This window comes from Protomyctophum bolini (assembly GCF_963924005.1).
Source record: "Protomyctophum bolini genome assembly, chromosome: 16".
Lineage (NCBI taxonomy): Eukaryota > Metazoa > Chordata > Actinopteri > Myctophiformes > Myctophidae > Protomyctophum > Protomyctophum bolini.
In genome coordinates, this window is record NC_137877.1 from 13507617 (window position 1) to 13525972 (window position 18356).

Below are 18356 nucleotides of genomic sequence, written 5' to 3' on the forward strand. Positions count from 1 at the left end.
GTGGAATATTTGTGCAACACTATTGAAAACAAAGTATTGCATTGTTTCTTTGAGCACTTTTTTATGATAATCAAGTCAAGTCACCTTAATTCAAGTGGCCAAAAATATTTCGTTTTATTTATTTATATATATATATATAAATTTCTAGGGGCATGTCATGTGGTCTACCTGCACAGCCTTTGTGATCTACAGGTAGATCGCAATTCTCTACCTTTTGGGCAGAGAACTGACGCTGCCTGCTTGTCTCACGCTCTATTCCAGGATTCAGAGCGGCCACAGGAGGAGCACTTCACCGACGTTCACAAGTTGGTCTCAGAAGAAGACGTGGACTTCCTCCCGTACCTCACATATTCCGAGGAGGAGGCACTGAAGCCGGAGGAAGAGGAGGACTTGTACAAGACCTTGTCTCGTGCAGAGGAGGACCTCTTCCTGAACCTCACATACTCCGAGGTATCTGATGTATCTGAATCTGAATCTGAATCTGAATCTGAGGAGGAATCACTGAAAGAGGAGATGAAACACACGATGCATGCGAAGTCGCGCTGGGTTTGCAGCAGATCTTTGTCTCGTGCAGAGGAGAACTTGAGCAGTTCTTCCTCGTCTTCTGCAGAGGAGGAAGAGGACATGGACATGGGCAACATGGTGGAAATGGATTTTGCCACCTCATTCAGGATCCAGGATCTGGATTATGAGATTGGTTATGAGGATGAGGATGACGTTGTTGATGTACCAGTTAAGATAATGAGACATACCAGATCTACCAGAGACGAATCTCTCCAGACTGACGGCGATGCAGGAGAGTCATGTCTGGGCCGGGCCCAGACAATCTGCTCTGCTATGGGTGCTCCTCCACCACCACCACCACCACCACCCTACCACCCCACGCCTATGGGATTGCGATTGAAAATCGCTCGCAAATGTGCGAGGGGGGGTGCTCTGCTAGGCTCTGCTATGGGTGCTCCTCCACCACCAGGCGCTATGGGTGCTCCTCCACCACCAGGCGCTATGGGTGCTCCTCCACCACCAGGAGCTATGGGTGCTCCTCCACCACCAGGAGCTATGGGTGCTCCTCCACCACCAGGCGCTATGGGTGCTCCTCCACCACCAGGAGCTATGGGTGCTCGTCCACCACCACCACCACTACTGGGTGCTGCTCCACAACTCTTTGGTTGGGGTGCTGGTTGGGGTGCTCCTCCACCACCAGGCGCTATGGGTGCTCCTCCACCACCAGGAGCTATGGGTGCTCGTCCACCACCACTACTGGGTGCTGCTCCACCACCAGGAGCTATGGGTGCTCGTCCACCACCACCACCACCACTACTGGGTGCTGCTCCACAACTCTTTGGTTGGGGTGCTGGTTGGGGTGCTCCTCCACCACCAGGCGCTATGGGTGCTCCTCCACCACCAGGCGCTATGGGTGCTCCTCCACCACCAGGAGCTATGGGTGCTCGTCCACCACCACCACCACTACTGGGTGCTGCTCCACAACTCTTTGGTTGGGGTGCTCCAGAAAATCTAAGCATTCAACCAGCCTGCCTGGTTGAATGCCAGCCTGCAGGGCCTGGTCCTGCCTCGGTGGACCACGACCACCGTCGTGTCAACCGTCGTGTTCCACTACGGCGGAAACCAGACAAGGTGGCTTTTCATGCCATTTGTGAGTCGGCGCCTGCAGAGTTGCCGTGTTTGGGCGTGGGGGAGCTAGGTCACACCTTCGGAGAAGCACCTGAAGCACCAGTTATGATGGGATCGCCGCGATTTAGAAGACATCATCCTCCTACTCCTCTTGCTGCTCCTGCCAGGTCTAACTATTCAGCCTCAGGTCACGGTGGCTTATTTGGAGTCTCTTCACCGCCTCCCCCCGTCGCTTCACTCCAGACTGGGGCTACTAGCAGATCCCCTGCTGTTCCTGCCAGGTCTAACATTCTAAGCTTTAACTATTTCCCAGGAGCGGTTAAAGCTATAGCTAGTGTGATGCACACCATCGTACCTGAACGCAGAGCCTCCGTCATAGTAGCAGACCCTCCAGCATCCATGGAGCTCTCACTGTGCTCCATGGGTGCTCCACAACCCCATATCCCTCCATCTGCTATGGGAGCTCCACATTTCCATATCCCTCCATCTGCTATGGGAGCTCCACATTTCCATATCCCTCCATCTGGTATGGGAGCTCCACAACCCCATATCCCTCCATCTGGTATGGGAGCTCCACAACCCCATATCCCTCCATCTGCTATGGGAGCTCCACAACCCCATATCCCTCCATCTGGTATGGGAGCTCCACATTTCCATATCCCTCCATCTGGTAAGGGAGCTCCACAACCCATTGCCACTCTGGCTCCTAAGAGTGCTCCACAAATCACTCTAGATTCCCTGTGTGCGTCACGAAGCATTCGACACCAAATGGCTGATTCTGGTACCTTCAGACAGACCTTCAGAGTAGCACCTAGGTGAGTTCCCAGGGGCATTTCTATTATTATTGTTGTTGTTGATGATGAGGGGCGCTAGCCCCTCCTATGTCCAGCTTTTAGTGTGCGTGTAAACACAAACTTTGTCCTAACACAAACATTAAATGCTGTTGATGATGAATGGCCAGATTTGAGTGCAAGTAAACCAGCATTGCATAACACAAACATTGAAGATGAAGGTGAGGACACAGATTGTAATTGGCCGGAATGAGATGATGATGATAAGAGCGCCCCTCACTTCACACCCGTGTGATTTTTGAGGGCCGCTAGCCCCTCCTATATTCAGCTTTTGACCCCACAAATCGGCTAACCAATCACATAAATTCAGTTCAATTCGGTTCAATGAAAGGAGAAATTAGGTCTCATGTGCCTCAAATATGACGGAAAGTTTGTCCCCACACGTCTCAATATTTGCTATTGACGATGAAAGAAGAAATTAGGTCAAATGTCCGCCAAATATGACATAAATTTGTGGCAACACAAACATTAAATGCCGTTGACAATTAAGCGAAAATTGTACACGAGCAAATAGTCTAATCAATCACAAAAATGAGATGATGTATAATAAGAGCCGGACCCTCACTTCACACGGGTGTGATTTATTTATTTATTACTACTACTATTCACCATAGTTTTATTTCTGCAGGGAAAAAGGGGAAGACAGTCCCCAACGAAAACAACTACCACCACAACAAAAACTACTACTACAAGGACTACCCCAACCATGGTGTACTTTTGGTACACAAAATGTACACAGTGATGTAATGCCAGTACAACAACAACTACTAGAACCACAACAACCACAACAACTACTGCTACACAAACAACTACTGCAACAGAAGAATAAAAAGCTCATGAACACAAAGTGGGAGTTCATCTTCTTGCTGCAGCATACAGTAGGTCCTCTGTACAATGTACGTGTGTGTGTGTGTGTGTGTGTGTGTGTGTGTGTGTGTGTGTGTGTGTGTGTGTGTGTGTGTGTGTGTGTGTGTGTGTGTGTGTGTGTGTGTGTGTGTGTGTGTGTGTGTGTGTGTGTGTGTGTGTGTGTGTGTGCGGCATCATGCCAAATATGTGAAGGGACGAGGCCGGGTCAAGGGTGTGTATGTATACTGTATGTATCAATAATACTGCATTTACAAACATATTGGTTTTAATTTCAGGACGGCTACTGGGAGTGTACTGCTGAGCTGGGTGAATGCATTAGAGTCGACCTGCACTCTTTTGCCAATGTCTTCCTGAAGAACAAGGGCATCTTCTCACTGGGTACGTCAGCTGTGTGTGTGTGTGTGTGTGTGTGTGTGTGTGTGTGTGTGCGTCTTCTCACTGGGTACTACAGGTGTGTGTGTGTGTGTGTGCGTGCGTCTTCTCACTGGGTACTACAGCTGTGTGTGTGTGTGCGTGCGTGCGTCTTCTCACTGGGTACTACAGCTGTGTGTGTGTGTGTGTGTGTGTGTGTGTGTGTGTGTGCGTCTTCTCACTGGGTACTACAGCTGTGTGTGTGTGTGTGTGTGTGTGTGTGCGTGCGTCTTCTCACTGGGTACTACAGTTGTGTGTGTGCGTCTTCTCACTGGGTACTACAGCTGTGTGTGTGTGTGTGTGTGTGTGTGTGTGTGTGTGTGTGTGTGTGTGTGCGCGAGAGTGATTTTTGCATTTCCCGTTTGGGAGCAACGGGTGATCCAAATTATCTGCTTACAGTCGATCAATAATAATAATAATTTTCTAATATTAGAAAATATCAAACATATTCTGTTTGATATTTATCTGCATTGCGACGTCACTACTACTGTCTGACCGGGTGCCAGGAGAGAGAGAGACGACACTACCAGGAGACTAAAGGCTCATACATACTCCAGTTTTTGGTGATAGGTTATCACCGTTTTAGGTGATGGCTTATCTCATAAAACGGTGATAAGAGTTGAGGCCATCATACTCGCGGTGATGTCCTTAAGGATTGACCCCGCCTCCCTGTGGTTTACCCAACTTCTAGACCAATCAGTGAACGGGGTGACAGCTCCTGAGTGAAGAGACTTGTCTGATAGTAAAAACAGAGAGATGGGTCTGTGTCCGCGGTGATAGCTCTGATCATCACCGCGACTGACGTAATGGTGTAGTTTTCCAACCCTTTAAAAACTACACCGCGGTGATAAGCTATCACCAAAAACTGGAGTATGTATGAGCCTTTAGACGCTCAGTGAATCACGTGTGCAAATGGATTGAATTCATATTAAAAATCATGGCATGAAATGTTGATGTCCTCACTCACGAGTACAGCAATACAAGCACATGCGTGTGCGTGTGCGTGTGCGTGTGCATGTGTGTGTGTGTGTGCGTGTGTGTGTGTAGGTGTGAGGGCCCGTGCAGACATCCTGAGGCTGTTGGCCACTCTGTTGGTGCTGCAGCTGATGCGCGCGGAGCAGCTAGAGGAAGGAAAGCTCCTACGGCGCCTCTTCTCACTCCAGGACTCTCCTCAGGCCAGGTGTGTGTGGCGTGCGTGCGCTGATTGGAACCCCACATGCAGACCCACCCTTCACTGTATTGTCTTAACCCATTTAGGCCTGACGTCGAAATTTCTAAAATGTCTTCTAAATCCTGACCGTTTTCTGTCAGGATTTGGATCGGGACAAATCATGACAATGAACACAATGTTTTGGGCCGATCAAATAATTTATAAGACGAAAAACAAAACAAATAGTGTTGTCTCCTGACTTTCTTTTCTTCTTTCTAATGATTTGATCGGCCCAAAACATTGTGTTCATTGTCATGATTTGTCACGATCCGAATTGGCTTTGTCCGCGGCGTAACCGTCTTTAAATAAATTATATTAGAAGTGCCGATGGGAGAATGCATTGGGGTTTCATTTCCTGGGCCACTCGTTTTTCTGAGAGGGGGCGGGACTGCGGCGCTCTATACCCGTGGTTCCCAAAGTGGGGTCTGGGGACCCCTAGGGGTCCTTGAGGGAGTTCCAGAGGGTCCCCAGCTAAATGATAATTAGGAACCAAATGGACCGTAAGTGTACAAATGTAACTCCATTTGTACATTCTCAGAGTTAATTTAACTTTGATTTTACAATATATTATAATACCTTGGGGTCCCAGAGATAGAAATGCCATTAAATGGGGGACAGTATACAGTACACTTCATTGAACAATGAATAGGGAAAATAGCCAATCTACATGCTCTCTATGCACCGCATCATCGTGGTGCTACAGTGTGTTTGCAAGTTGGTATTATATTTCCTTCCCAAAGCTAAAGATATCATGTTAATGATAATGTTATATTTGCATCATATAATAATAATAATAATAATTCTACCTCCCAGCAGGCCAGAGCGCTGGGAGGCTGTGAAGAAGGCCGTGGACTGGGCCTGCTGGGCCGACAGGCAGTACCCCTGTGTGTGCAGCCGTCTGGAGATGGGCTGGAGCTGGGAGTCCTCCACCCGCCTGCTCCTGGGCTATGACCAACCCGCCCCACACTCCCCCTGGGCTGGGCTGACTGACTGGAGGCTGGGGCCCCGGCCAATGACAGACTGGAGGCTGGGGCCCGGGCCAATAGCCATATAGACCAGGGGTTCGCAACCTTTTTTGGCCGGAAATGCTTTGGCAATGTCTCGGGGACGCCAGCCCCGCCCCCTCCCGACCCCCAATATAAATTGACTGCTACAATAACCTTAATAATCGAGACAATACACCATAAATATATACTGAAACCAGATATAATCATTAGGGAAGGTGTATGCATGTACTATGTAAACTCTTCATTTCTATTTTCCAGCCATTCAGTTGCAAAAAAAAAATATATAGACTAGCAATTCAATTCAATTCAAAGGAGCTTTATTGGCATGAGAAAACATGCCAAAGCTCACAATAGTGTCACAATATATTAAAAACTGTTGAAACTGGGGAAAGTATATAGAGTTGGAGGGGGTACAGCAATACCCTAGCAGAACTAGCAGAGCTTCACATTGAATAGGCTACAAGAACGCTCGCCCCCCAAAACACGCTAGCCCCCCCAAATCCGGAAACCTCAAGGTCAATGTTGATTACAATAATCTGGATTATTATTTTGGCCATAATCCATAATGCAGCCGTATCAGATCTACAAGCGTCACATAGCAACATGTAAAATAAATGTATTGGGGAAAATGGGGATTTTTTTTTAATGTTATGTTAAAGCGGGGCTCCTGGGTCGCTATAGGCAATGCTCAGATCGCTGTGTTTTGTCCTTCCCAAGATCGCGGCCCGTAAAATGCTATGGGGCAGCCTATCTTTATCTCCTCAGAATTACGGAAGATTGAGGTGGATTGAACAATGCACCGATGTTAGGAGCTAAGGAGGTCAATACCAAATCCGCGCTGTTAGAATATTGATGCTTCTGATCAGCTGATTCTCGTTAGTGATTTTTGGGGACTGGAAACAGTTTAGAGGTTTTCCAAATGAAATAGAGCACTGTCTATGGTGGCAGTAACGCAACAGCGCTGGAGGTTTCTTTTCTTATTTATTTTTTGTCTGCGTATCCGCCCCTCTAGACCAGAAATCACACTTCCTGGCAGAAGGAGTGAGTGCATTCTCCGACAGTGGCTTCAGACGCGGCACTGCCGATAACAGCCGCGGCAGTGTACCGTGGATCCCGACGGCGGCTCTGCCGATAACAGCCGTTATCGGCAGTGTACCGTGGATCCCGACGGCGGCTCTGCCGATAACATCCGCGGCAGTGTACCGTGGATCCCGACATGCATCGCTGGTTAAAACTCACCCGTGGCTACCCTGTGAGGTTAGTGTTTAGGGTTTGGGGTATAGGGTGTCGGACTGATGCGGAAACACTGCCGCTGCTGTTGGCGGCAGTTGGCCTTCGACACCACGGCCGGAAAAAGCACTTGCTCGCTCTCCAGGCTTGAGCAGGCGAACAAATTGCTAACTGTAAAGGCTCATACATAGTCTGGATCTTCGGTGGTGGGACCGTGGGGTGACCACCGAACTACAACATGAAGTCACGAGCCGCGGTGAAGAGCAAACCACCGCCACCGCTCCAGCCCTTCTCTCTGTTTTTACTCACCACCGCTCAACATTATTTCAGCGGTACTGGTCACCTTACCACCGAAAATCCAGACTATGAATAGGCCTTAAGATGTTCAGAAAATTTAAAAAGCATTTCATGAATCTAAAAAAGAAAGTTTAAGAAATGTAGACAAAAATATCAGATCTATAAGCTCACAATGTGTCATCAATTATGCCACATGTGAGCTTGTAGATCAACTATTTTCACCATTTGTGAAATCTGGAATAAGTGATAAATTCATGATGTGTAGGTTTAGGTGAGTCACCAAATCTTTTCTGTATCGAGCCGAAAAGGTTTGGGAAAAACAAACCCATACACTGAATGTAGATTTCCCCATCATGCATCAGTAGGTGGAGATCTCTGGTCGTCTGGCTAAGTCTACGGTATGCTATGGGATGTTAGTTGCACTATGGAGCAGGCCTACTGCATTACAAAGTGCAGTATGAGAAGAAAAACGTTAAAAAGAGTGTTAAAAAGTGTTTCAATTGGCCAGCCAAACAGCTTATCCCATCCCCTGTGATATTACACATTACTTGGACCCCAGGAAGAGTAGCCTTCACTGTGGTGAGGAGTGGGGATCTGTAATAATATCTGTTCTTGAGGCAGTTTCTCACCCAGACTCATGAAGGCTGATTTGACCTTTGAGACAAATTAATAAGGTATGCCTAGATGATATTTTAGCATTTTCTGGCTATTTTTCACAAATTAGTATTAAGAATAAAATAGTGCTTAAATGATTGAAAATGAAAAGACGAAAATACTCATGTCATATCACAATATTATTATTACCATATCCAAAATCCCAGACATACATAGTCTCAGCATGTCACAACCTAACCTGGAAATATCATTATATTACCCAGCCCTAGTTCTTTGCTAATAATCCAATGTTGTGAACTGCACTTCGTATTTGGCAAATAAAGTGTTTTTAAGACTCTCATTACCTTGTTGTTTCATATCATTTGAAAAACATGTTTAATTTCTGTATTAAAAGGAGTAGTTCACCCAAACAATTACTTGTTTTCTATCAATTGCACGCCTGTAATTCAGGACGATTTGTTTTTTTTGTTGCATTGCTAAGCCAATAATTTGACGACAGACGACCTATAGAGTCTCCTACAGAGTCTCCTACTGACCGACGGCCCGGTTTACTTCAGCAAATGTTACTTCCATCTACACGCTCGCACAATTTGTGTTAGAAATTAGAATCCAGTTCACACGCTTAAAGGTGTGTGCACACTGGACATGTCCAGAGTGTGCAAACACCTCTCAAGTGCCATTGGTCTGTGTGTATATATACATGGATATCAAATGCATACATGCAGCTTTCCCTGCAGCAACATGCTCCCTCCCTGTATACTGCATGTTGAATAGCCCATTTTGGACGGGAACCCCTTTTGGTGTTAGCATTTTGTTATGCTTTAGCTATTGAAAAATAGCAGATCCACAAGCTGTGGCGCGCTATGAACCTGTAGGTCTGCTATTTTTTAAAGAATCGTGAAAAATCTTTGAATATATATTCTTTGAGTTTGAGGGTTTTTTTTTTTTAACTCAAATCTGGAAAACCTGGAACAACATATTTTCAGAAGGGGGTCGGCGGCCAATTACATGTCATTTTTTGGGGTCAGAAAGATGAGGTTTTTCAGAAGAAAATACATTTTTTTTAATTTCGACGTCAGGCCTAAATGAGATAGACAAACATGTCATAGAGTGGCTGAAACAAGTTGCGGTACACACACACACACCTTAAATGCAATATTGACATAAGGAGTATCGTTCAGCGTTGGATGGTGAGTGACGCTCCTCGACAGTATACCAACAGTGACACCTGGGTTAATACAGGGAGACGAGCCCCGGGATCTGTAGTCACTCAGTCCACTGCAGTGTACGCTTAGTTGCAGGTCTATTATGGGAACTACAGTATGGCTTCAATGGGAGATACTATCTTTGCAAGGTACGTCTTTGGAGTTCATATATATATATATATATATATATATATATAGTGTAGCTTTGTAAAATATTATGGGTGGTGAACTTTAAGGTCTTGATTTATTAGTTTTTCATCAATCAATTCTATCAAATTGATCGTAGACAATATACGTTGACCAAGTGTTGCTAATTTTGCCTGAACATCTCATTTAATCCGATTAATGTTTAAATTGCTGACTAATGGTGGAGATTAAGAGTTTGAAGTGCTGAACAGTATTAAGCTATCATTATTTTGTCAATGGAACAGATTTGATGTGATTGTTAATACTGTAGACCTACTGTACCAATTAACTAATGCACCTTCATAGTGCATTTGTTTGACATTTCATATATGGTGACTTTCATACCCTGATATATGTTTTTATATTTTTTGCAGTATGATCATCCTCATTGTCACGTTTTCAATCATCATCGTCCTCATCCTAGGCCTGGCATTAGGAGGTCATACAGGTAAGAGCTGTGCTGATGTCCTGGAGATGGCACCTAAATCAAGGTAGCATTTAAAGCTAGTGTAAAGTGATATTTGTGTTGGTTAACAAAAAGTTGTTTGTTAAAAGGTTAAATCACTATATTCTGATAGTAATCATTGCTGTATAGAGTGTTTGTTCAGTAACAGCGGTCTCTCTCTCCCTGTCTCTCCAGCTCTTTAATAAACAGAAAATACTATTTCAGGTATAGGTGACAAAATTTCAGCCAATCAGAGTAGCCATTTATCAGTTCCAAATTTGTCTGCTCATTACTTTGTGTCATTCACATACGATTCCACTTGTTTGATCTGTATCCTGACTGCGTGCTTTATCCTGATTGGATAAATCTGGTATCCCAGTTTCAGTTTCTGAAAATGCTTTTTCTGTTTAATAAAAAGAGAGACATGGAGACTCCAGCTGTTACTGAACAAACACTATAGCAAAGAGTATACTATCACAATATAGAGCTTTTTAACACTTATTTTAACCAAATAAAATCACTTACTACCTTGAGCTTACAGATCATACACTACGAGACCAGTTCATGGGTAAATAAATGGTGCATTTATATATCACCTTTATCCAAGGCACGTCTACATATATGGTGCATTACATTCACCCACACATCTATACACCGATGACGGAGGAAACCATGCAAGGCACCAACTGCACATCAGGAGCAATTAGGGGTTCAGTGTGTCTCTCTCATAGGTCTTGCTCAAGGACACAGTTCGACACTAACTCTGGGGGAGCCTGAGTTCGAACTGGCAACCTTGTGATTCCCATCCAGCCACTCTACCCCTTAATATTAATTATATAACCATGGTTATTACTGTACATGGGGGTGCCATAATGCTGACCTTCTGTCTCCTGTCCTATATGTCCTGCCCAACAATATTTTCCTGTAACATAATAATCCATAATAATTCTACTATATTCATACTTGCATGGGGGGGGGGAGGACCCATTGAATATTTATTCCTGAACACATGGGACTGATCGGTAATGGATGTCACTGATGAGTTAACCCATTTCAGACGGGAACCACTTTTGGTGTTTTAAGCATTATGTTATACTTTAGCTATTGAAAAATAGCAGATCTACGAGTGCCACGCTATGAGCTTGTAGAACTGCTATTTTTGAAAAATCGTGAAAATGTGGTGCAAATCTATGAATATATATATATTTGTTAAAAGTGAACGTTTTTAACTCAAATCTTTGCTTCTGGGGAAGTCCCCTGAACTGGCTAAACAACATATTTTGAGATGGGGGGGGGGGGGTCGGCGGTCAAATACATATAATTCTGTGGCTCCTTGACATGAAATAGTTTGACACAGAAACATTTTCAGAAAATTGATTTCGACATTTTGTAGAATCGAGCTCAGGTCTAAATGGGTGTGTGAGTCGTGAGTGTACACAGGGATGACCGTTTGGGTATGAGCAATCATCATCAGTTTGTGTCAATAGTGACAGCAGTTGGTGTCAATCCGCAGCGACAATAGTCGCTGCTGATTGACATTAAACAAGGACAGATAGGCAGATAGGGGTGCGTGCGTGCGTGCGTGCGTGCGTGTATTTCTTGGAAATGAGTGCTCACAAACTACTGAATATATTAGTACATTAAAAATAATTCACAACTTTTTGTATACCGGTAGTTGAATATATTGCAATAATAATGTGTGATTTGTCTCCGACTCTACAAAGCTAAGCGCTGTGAGCTTGTAGATCTGCTATTTTCAGCGAATGTTCGCCCCAGAACAGGGACTCGAGGGTTGATTTTTGTTATGCCTGCATTCTCCATATTCAGACCGCACCCTGGGGACCACCTGGAACCCAGTCAAGGACCCCTGGGGGTCCCCGGACCCCACTTTGAGAACCACGGATTTAGAAGGCATTTGTAAGAATCGGCCTCGGGTCTCATTAAGCCATTTTGGACGGGAACCCCTTTTGGTGTTTTAAGAATTATGTTATACTTTAGCTATTGAAAAATAGCAGATCTACAAGCTCAGAGCTTGTAGGTCTGCTATTTTAGAAAAATCGTGAAAATGTGGCGAAAATCTTTGAATATATATTCTTTCACAGGGAAGGTTTTTAACTCCGACGTGACCAGCAGCGACAAGTCGCCTGTGGCCAACTTGGACCAAGACGTCGTCCTGAGCTGCTTCCTGCGCTCCAGGCCGGCCGGCGGCGACGTCTCGGTCACCTGGACGAAGAAGGGGCTGAGTGGCCTGGTCTACAGCTACAAGAGCGGGAACGCCGTCCTCAAGGACCAGAACTCGGCGTTCCGCGACAGGACGCAGCTCTTCCAAGACGCCATCGCCGGCGGGAACGTTTCTCTGTCGCTGCGGAGGGTGCGGGAGAGCGACCGGGGCGTCTACAGCTGCGAGGTCAACGCCAACGGGACGGTGGACATTGACCTCAGGGTGGCGGGTAAGGAGGAGCAATTGGTTTATTATAATTTGTATTTCTTTTTTTGTATTTTGTGTTTTCAATTTCCAGCTTTAAGTTTTAATTTGTTTTCTGGGTTTTTACATTATTTTTTCCACCGGAAGAAAAATACTTTTAGTTAGGTTCCCAAGTTGCATCATTCTCAAGTAGGCCAGTAGCCGACGGACACGTACAGGTCTAGTATTGACAAAAAATAAACGACTAGGGACATGTATCCCTCTATGATGATTTCAGTTTGAGTAATAGTTTGCTAACGTCAGTTTGGTAAACACACACGCTAACGTCAGTTAGTGTTGATGTTGACCTTGTAGTCAGAAAAGGATCCTTCTGGTTTCCTTCCATTTGTTTACACTGATCACATTATTCAATCAACACATGCACTTAACACCTATACTGCACAGTAGTCAACAAGACCAACCTGATGCTTTTAACCCATTTAGGACGTGTCGCCTTTTATAGCGTTTAATCACTTTAACCATTATTTTAAACTTCCACTCTCCATCCACTACCATTGAAATGACATGTTTTTCAGTTGCTTCGTATTGATATTGCTGTGCATTCAATTTTTATTTGAAACTTTGTGTCAGTAAAAAGGAACATCACAAGTGCAGCATGGTGACGACATCAGTCATCAGAACCAGGTTTTTTAGATGAGTCTAACATTCTTAAAATGGAGTTTGAAGTTCAATGGACTCATTTACATGCAGGAGGGTCTGATGAAATTACTATAAAAAATGATGAATCAAATGAAATAAATACCCCTCTTTTTAACACATGTGCACACTGCGAACATTTGAAGTAACATCAGTGCTCCTCTGGCACCTGCAGCCTTTTCTGCGCCCTCCTTCACCTACGCCTCAGGCTCTGACACGCTGACGGCTACGGCGCCAAGATGGCTCCCGAAGCCCAACGTCACGTGGCTGGACCTGGACGGGAAGGTCCTGAATGGCACCACGACGACGTTCTCCCAGACCTCTGCCCCGGTCTTCAGCGTGGTCAGCACCCTGCGGCCGGTCAGCCAGAACACCACCTACACCTGCCGCATCCGAAACACTTTGGTGAGAGTCGTCGCCGAGGCGACTATAACAGGTAATTCATGTTTGTTTTTGCATTATAAACCACCAAAAAAAAAGGGTTTCTAAATCAGACAGTTTTCTGAAAAAACTATGTTTCTATATCAGTGGTTCTCAAACTGTTTCATGTCAAGGACTCCAAAAATGATATGTAATTGGCCGCCGACCCCCATCTGAAAATATGTTGTTCCAGGGAGGGACCCCCTCAGACAGAAGCAAAGATTTCAGTTAAAAATTTTCGCTCTGAAAGAATATATATTCAAGGATTTGCGCCACATTTTCACGATTTTTCAAAGAAATTGCAGATCTACAAGCTCGATCTGCTATTTTTCAATAGCTAAAGTATAACGCAATGCTTAAAATGCTAAAGGGGTTCCCGTGACTGTCCCGAATGGCTTATAATACACATTGTAGGTGCTTATATATGCCAAAGGTTTCTTCTCTTGGCAGAACTACCGTACCACTGACATGACTGAGTGTTATTGTACTTCTACCCATGATATCACGTGCATAATACCAGTTTTATCCAATCAGGATAAAGAAGGCAGTCAGGATTCAGATTAAACAAGTGGAATTGTAAGTGATGATGACACGAAGAAATGAGCGGACAAAATTGGAACTGGAACACAAATTATAGGCTCATAAATAGCTACTAAAGAATTGTCACCTACTGTACCTGAAAATGTATTTTCTGTTTATGAAAGAGCTGGAGAGACAGGGAGACCCGTGTTACTGAACAAACACTCTATAGCAATGATTACTATCAGAATATAGTGATTTTACCGTTTAACAAAAAACATATACTGTAGCAGCACTGGCCCTACTTTTTGTTTGTTTGTTTGTTTTTACTGATATGTAGTAGTTTGTGTGTAATGTGGTGCCTGTAGAATCACGTGAGTGTTCATTTAACTCAGTGTACAAATGAAACCGAATGGATCCAGACTTTTGTACACTCTCTGATGTAGGCTACATACTGTACATTTTACTGTGTGTGTATTCAAAAACTCATATGATGGGTGATGACTGTCATGTTGATTTTCAGAGCAAGCAATCAAAATCGAGGGAAATACAGAGATTTCTCATCTGGTTTCTTGTTTACACTGTGAGGAACACATTGAAACTGATCAACTGATTTTCCTTTAAATGCAACAGCCAAACCTCAACGAAATAGGCCTACCTTGCTGCTTCAGTGCAAAACAAGAGGCATTATTTATGACAAAACAGCATACAGCAATGAAATGAAATGTGACTCTCTGTTTTACAGGCAAAAACGTCTCAGCAAGGACTTTCTTCACCTACAATGCTGCTGCATCGCCCACAGTGACGTCTAAACGCCTGTCTCTCATCACATGTTTTCTTCTCTCCGTCAGATATTTGACCTGATCATAATTATTACACAAAGTTTCACACATGGGTAAAGTCACTTTTTGTGAGATTTGTGCACTAATTGTCAAGCACACTATACTCTCATTCTCACATATTCTCAGCCTTATCTTCATACAGTATGTGACCCAGCTTGACTGAGGGTCTGCCATCGCGCAGCCTCCAGCTTTTCACCAGAGGAGAAAGAAATGAGCATCGCGCCTGTCACAGACACGCGCAGAGCACCTGTCACAGACAAGCGCAGAGCACCTGTCACAGACACGCGCAGAGCACCTGTCACAGACACGCGCAGAGCACCTGTCACAGACACGCGCAGAGCACCTGTCACAGACACGCGCAGAGCAAGTTCAGTCAGGGAACTCGGTGCAGTTGCTGCCGGCCGTTCATTGGGCCGCGTCAGCATCACGTTATCATTCAAATGATTCACTTTATCCAATCACTGTCTGATTTAACTTTTGCTGCTCACACCCAGCTACCACGTGTCGTATTGGATCAGTTTAGGTACAGGGGATTCGGAGTCCCTATAGGTCGGGACCAGACTGATGCGCTTGATCTGAGTACCTAAAAAGCAAATCGCCAAACCATAATACATATATTGCTCATTTTATATTCAATAAATATATATTCCATCCATTCATAAGTTGTCCTGACTGAACTGCATTTTGTTTTAGTCCAAAATGAGTTAATAGCACATAGGCAGACTCCTACTAGAGTATGTCTGAAATAAATGTCAGAGCTGAAATCGACACGTAAATATGAAATAAATGCTTAAACATGTACCTAGGTGTAATGTTAGAGTCCACAGAAGTGAACCTTTAATTCAGGCCTGTTTTCTGAACTCGCTGTTTCCCTGCAAGACATTACTCTATAGCCATAATCTCAAACTGGTGGGCAAACTGAACAACCAATATGCCAATTTCAAGCTATGATTCCCTGCTTTCATATGACATGAGAAGAATCCAATGGCAGCCCCTCAGTCAAGCTGGGTCAATAATCGTCTCTGTCGGGTGTAAACCTCCTATGTCCAAAACTGTGACTTTTCATCATTCAAAAAGATGTAATCATGAATTTTCAAATCCAAAAACAGGCGAAGTAGCAGATGGACAGGCTCAGTGCGTGCCGCTTCACACCGTGCTTCGAGCATGCAGATGTGCTACTTTTTGATGCTTTTGTGTGAAGCTGTAGCATGATCAAGTAGTAGGGCGTTCATTTTAACCCATTCTGACCTGAGATCAGATTCATACGAGGTTTCCACGGGACACACACTGGTCTGATGAACCCATTCTGACCTGAGATCAGATTCTAAAAATGTCAGTCATTCTTCGAATTTTTCAAAAATAGCAGACCTACAAGCTCGTATCGCGCCACTCGGTGGCGCGATATGAGCTTGTAGATCTGCTATTTTTCAATAGCTAAAGCATAACATGATGCTAAACACCAAAATGGGTGCCCGGTCAGAATGGGTTAACCTGGTGCAACGTATACGTTGTTCTACCCTTGATGCCGGCGCGCTCTCTGTGTTTTCAGAAACCTTAGGTCAGGCCCTAGAAGGCGTTCCCAGATTCGGCCTCAGGCATCAATGGGTTAAGCTGCTACAGTATGACAAAACACAAAAAGTAAAAATATGGAGATAGGATGTTTCTGTAATATTTTAGCATGCTCAAATAGAAGCCATGGTTCTTTTAGTCCGGCAGCCAACAGGCTTCTATTGTTTGAAGTGGGAAATTTGGTATATTGTTTTTATTATTGGCCTAAAATATTGTCTATATATACCGGTATATACAGTACGTACATGAATCCACTTATCCAGAAGTGTATATTTGTACGTCTCTAAATGTTTTGATGAATTGAAAACGGTGGGCCCTATTGTAAACAAGTGTAATGCTTTATCGTGTCGTCCACAGTTAACATTTTTTTGTATCGAGTTGTGCTTGAAATGTACTGTAAACTGTTAATACATATTTCAATCAATCAATCAAACTTGCTGACCGGCTGTCTGTATTGAAGATTCTTTTTATATTGGGGATATTACTCTGAGACATGCATTTAGTGTGTGGATAGAAATTGCACCAATCAATAGTGAGCATAAGTGAGAATTAACCCATATGGCTCCATATTATTGTGACGTTCCAGCACCACCTGATCCAATCCAAGTGCCATATGTTCTCTCGAGACTGAACTAATAAGAGGTAGCCTATAGGATGTATAGGCCTCAGACTGTCCATGAAAAAGCCTAGCCTACCATGGCTTCACTCCAGATCTCCCACACAGTAGGCCTATGGTCTATACATGATTGATTGATTCTTTATTTAATTGTCATGCTTCCGAAGAAGCCCAGCCCATATGGACTTACAGGACACCTTTTACAGTTTACATAAACAATTACAATAAACCGACATGACGGTTTGCAAACAATGATCAAGTGAATACCAAACTGACACTCCAGATCCTTACGAGGCAGATTACATAATATACAACATAAAATAAAATAGAATACCATAAAATAAAATACACCATTAGGCCTGTGACAGGAGACACATGTACCTACTTGAAGAGCTGGGATTTTCTCTCTCTCTCTCTCTCTCTCTGGGATCAGACAGTACATGCCAGAATATTGAACAACATTGACATCTTGTGGTCATTCAGTCATTCTGACTAACTTCATCCTAGAGTGCTTCTCATGGGCACTTTTCACAGCTGCTATTTTGCCAGCTAAAGGTTAATTAAACAAGGACCAACCATGCCGTCCCAAATAGCCGGGGAGCCACAGGCCCAAAAGCTCAGCGGTTAAGGATTAACCTGTGATGTCATGACATACTTTTTATTTGTGTTTTTTCTATTCACATGGTCATTAAGGAGGTCCACAGAATGAGAGGTCTGCTCTGCCGGAAACATCGCGAAAGAAAGTAAAGGCCATTTTTGTATAACACACCATAGACAACCAATAGGCTATAAGGCTAAATTACATCATACTTTAGGTAGCATGTGTCATGTCAAACTAGGGGGTTTTCATGATTCTGAATCCATTCCAAGCATTCGTTTTGCACTAAAAACACTCTTTGGCCTAAAAACGGTGATAGCCGTCATCACAAATGTGAGGTCAGCACATTTGGGCAAGTGGATATGGCCGAATTTACTACTTAAAGTATGATGAAATCTTTCCTTATATTGGTTGTCTATGGTGCGGTATACAAAAATGGCCATAAATGAATGACCAACTTAATGACCAAGTGAATAGAAAAATCACAAATAAAAAGTATATGTCATGACATCACAGGTTCTCTCAAATTTTTGGTGCTGGCTCCCCGGCTAAAAGGGACTGTGTGTGTGAGTGCACTGTGTGTGTGTGTGTCCGTCCGTCCATCTGTTACCAGCTAATCTCCGGCACCGCTAACCCGGTCGGTGCCAAATTTTGCACACACTCCCTGGATGCCAACGATGAACCTCTGCCCCAAATGGCTTGTTATAGCGCCACC

General features: G+C 44.1%; 2 protein-coding genes and 1 long non-coding RNA gene across 7 annotated transcripts in view; 2 read left to right on the top strand and 1 right to left on the bottom strand.

The window, feature by feature from the left end:
* The window catches only part of parp4 (poly (ADP-ribose) polymerase family, member 4), a 34128-nt gene extending 25674 nt beyond the window's left edge, over positions 1–8454 (top strand). For 3 of the 5 annotated variants that reach the window (XM_080785060.1, XM_080785061.1, XM_080785063.1), the window contains 5 exons: positions 262–2447; positions 3112–3361; positions 3626–3728; positions 4809–4941; positions 5785–8454. In XM_080785060.1, the coding sequence (XP_080641186.1) occupies positions 262–2447; positions 3112–3361; positions 3626–3728; positions 4809–4941; positions 5785–6025 (2913 nt within the window). In that variant the 3' untranslated portion in view covers positions 6026–8454. The remainder of the gene's footprint in view (positions 1–261; positions 2448–3111; positions 3362–3625; positions 3729–4808; positions 4942–5784) is intronic. The other 2 variants (XM_080785062.1, XM_080785064.1) reach the window with 1 other exon arrangement.
* Positions 1–16218, bottom strand: part of LOC308331010 — a 302214-nt gene extending 285996 nt beyond the window's left edge. The window contains exon 1 of the long non-coding RNA XR_013965536.1: positions 16097–16218. This is a non-coding gene — a long non-coding RNA (uncharacterized lncRNA). The remainder of the gene's footprint in view (positions 1–16096) is intronic.
* vtcn1 (V-set domain containing T cell activation inhibitor 1) lies at positions 9417–14875 on the top strand (the record flags this gene model as incomplete). The annotated part of the gene is made up of 5 exons (XM_080785192.1): positions 9417–9474; positions 9886–9959; positions 12059–12406; positions 13253–13513; positions 14868–14875. The coding sequence occupies exons 1-5, from the start codon at positions 9452–9454 to the stop codon at positions 14873–14875; spliced, it is 714 nt and encodes a 237-aa protein (XP_080641318.1). The 5' UTR covers positions 9417–9451.
* Positions 16219–18356: the final 2138 nt, after the last annotated feature.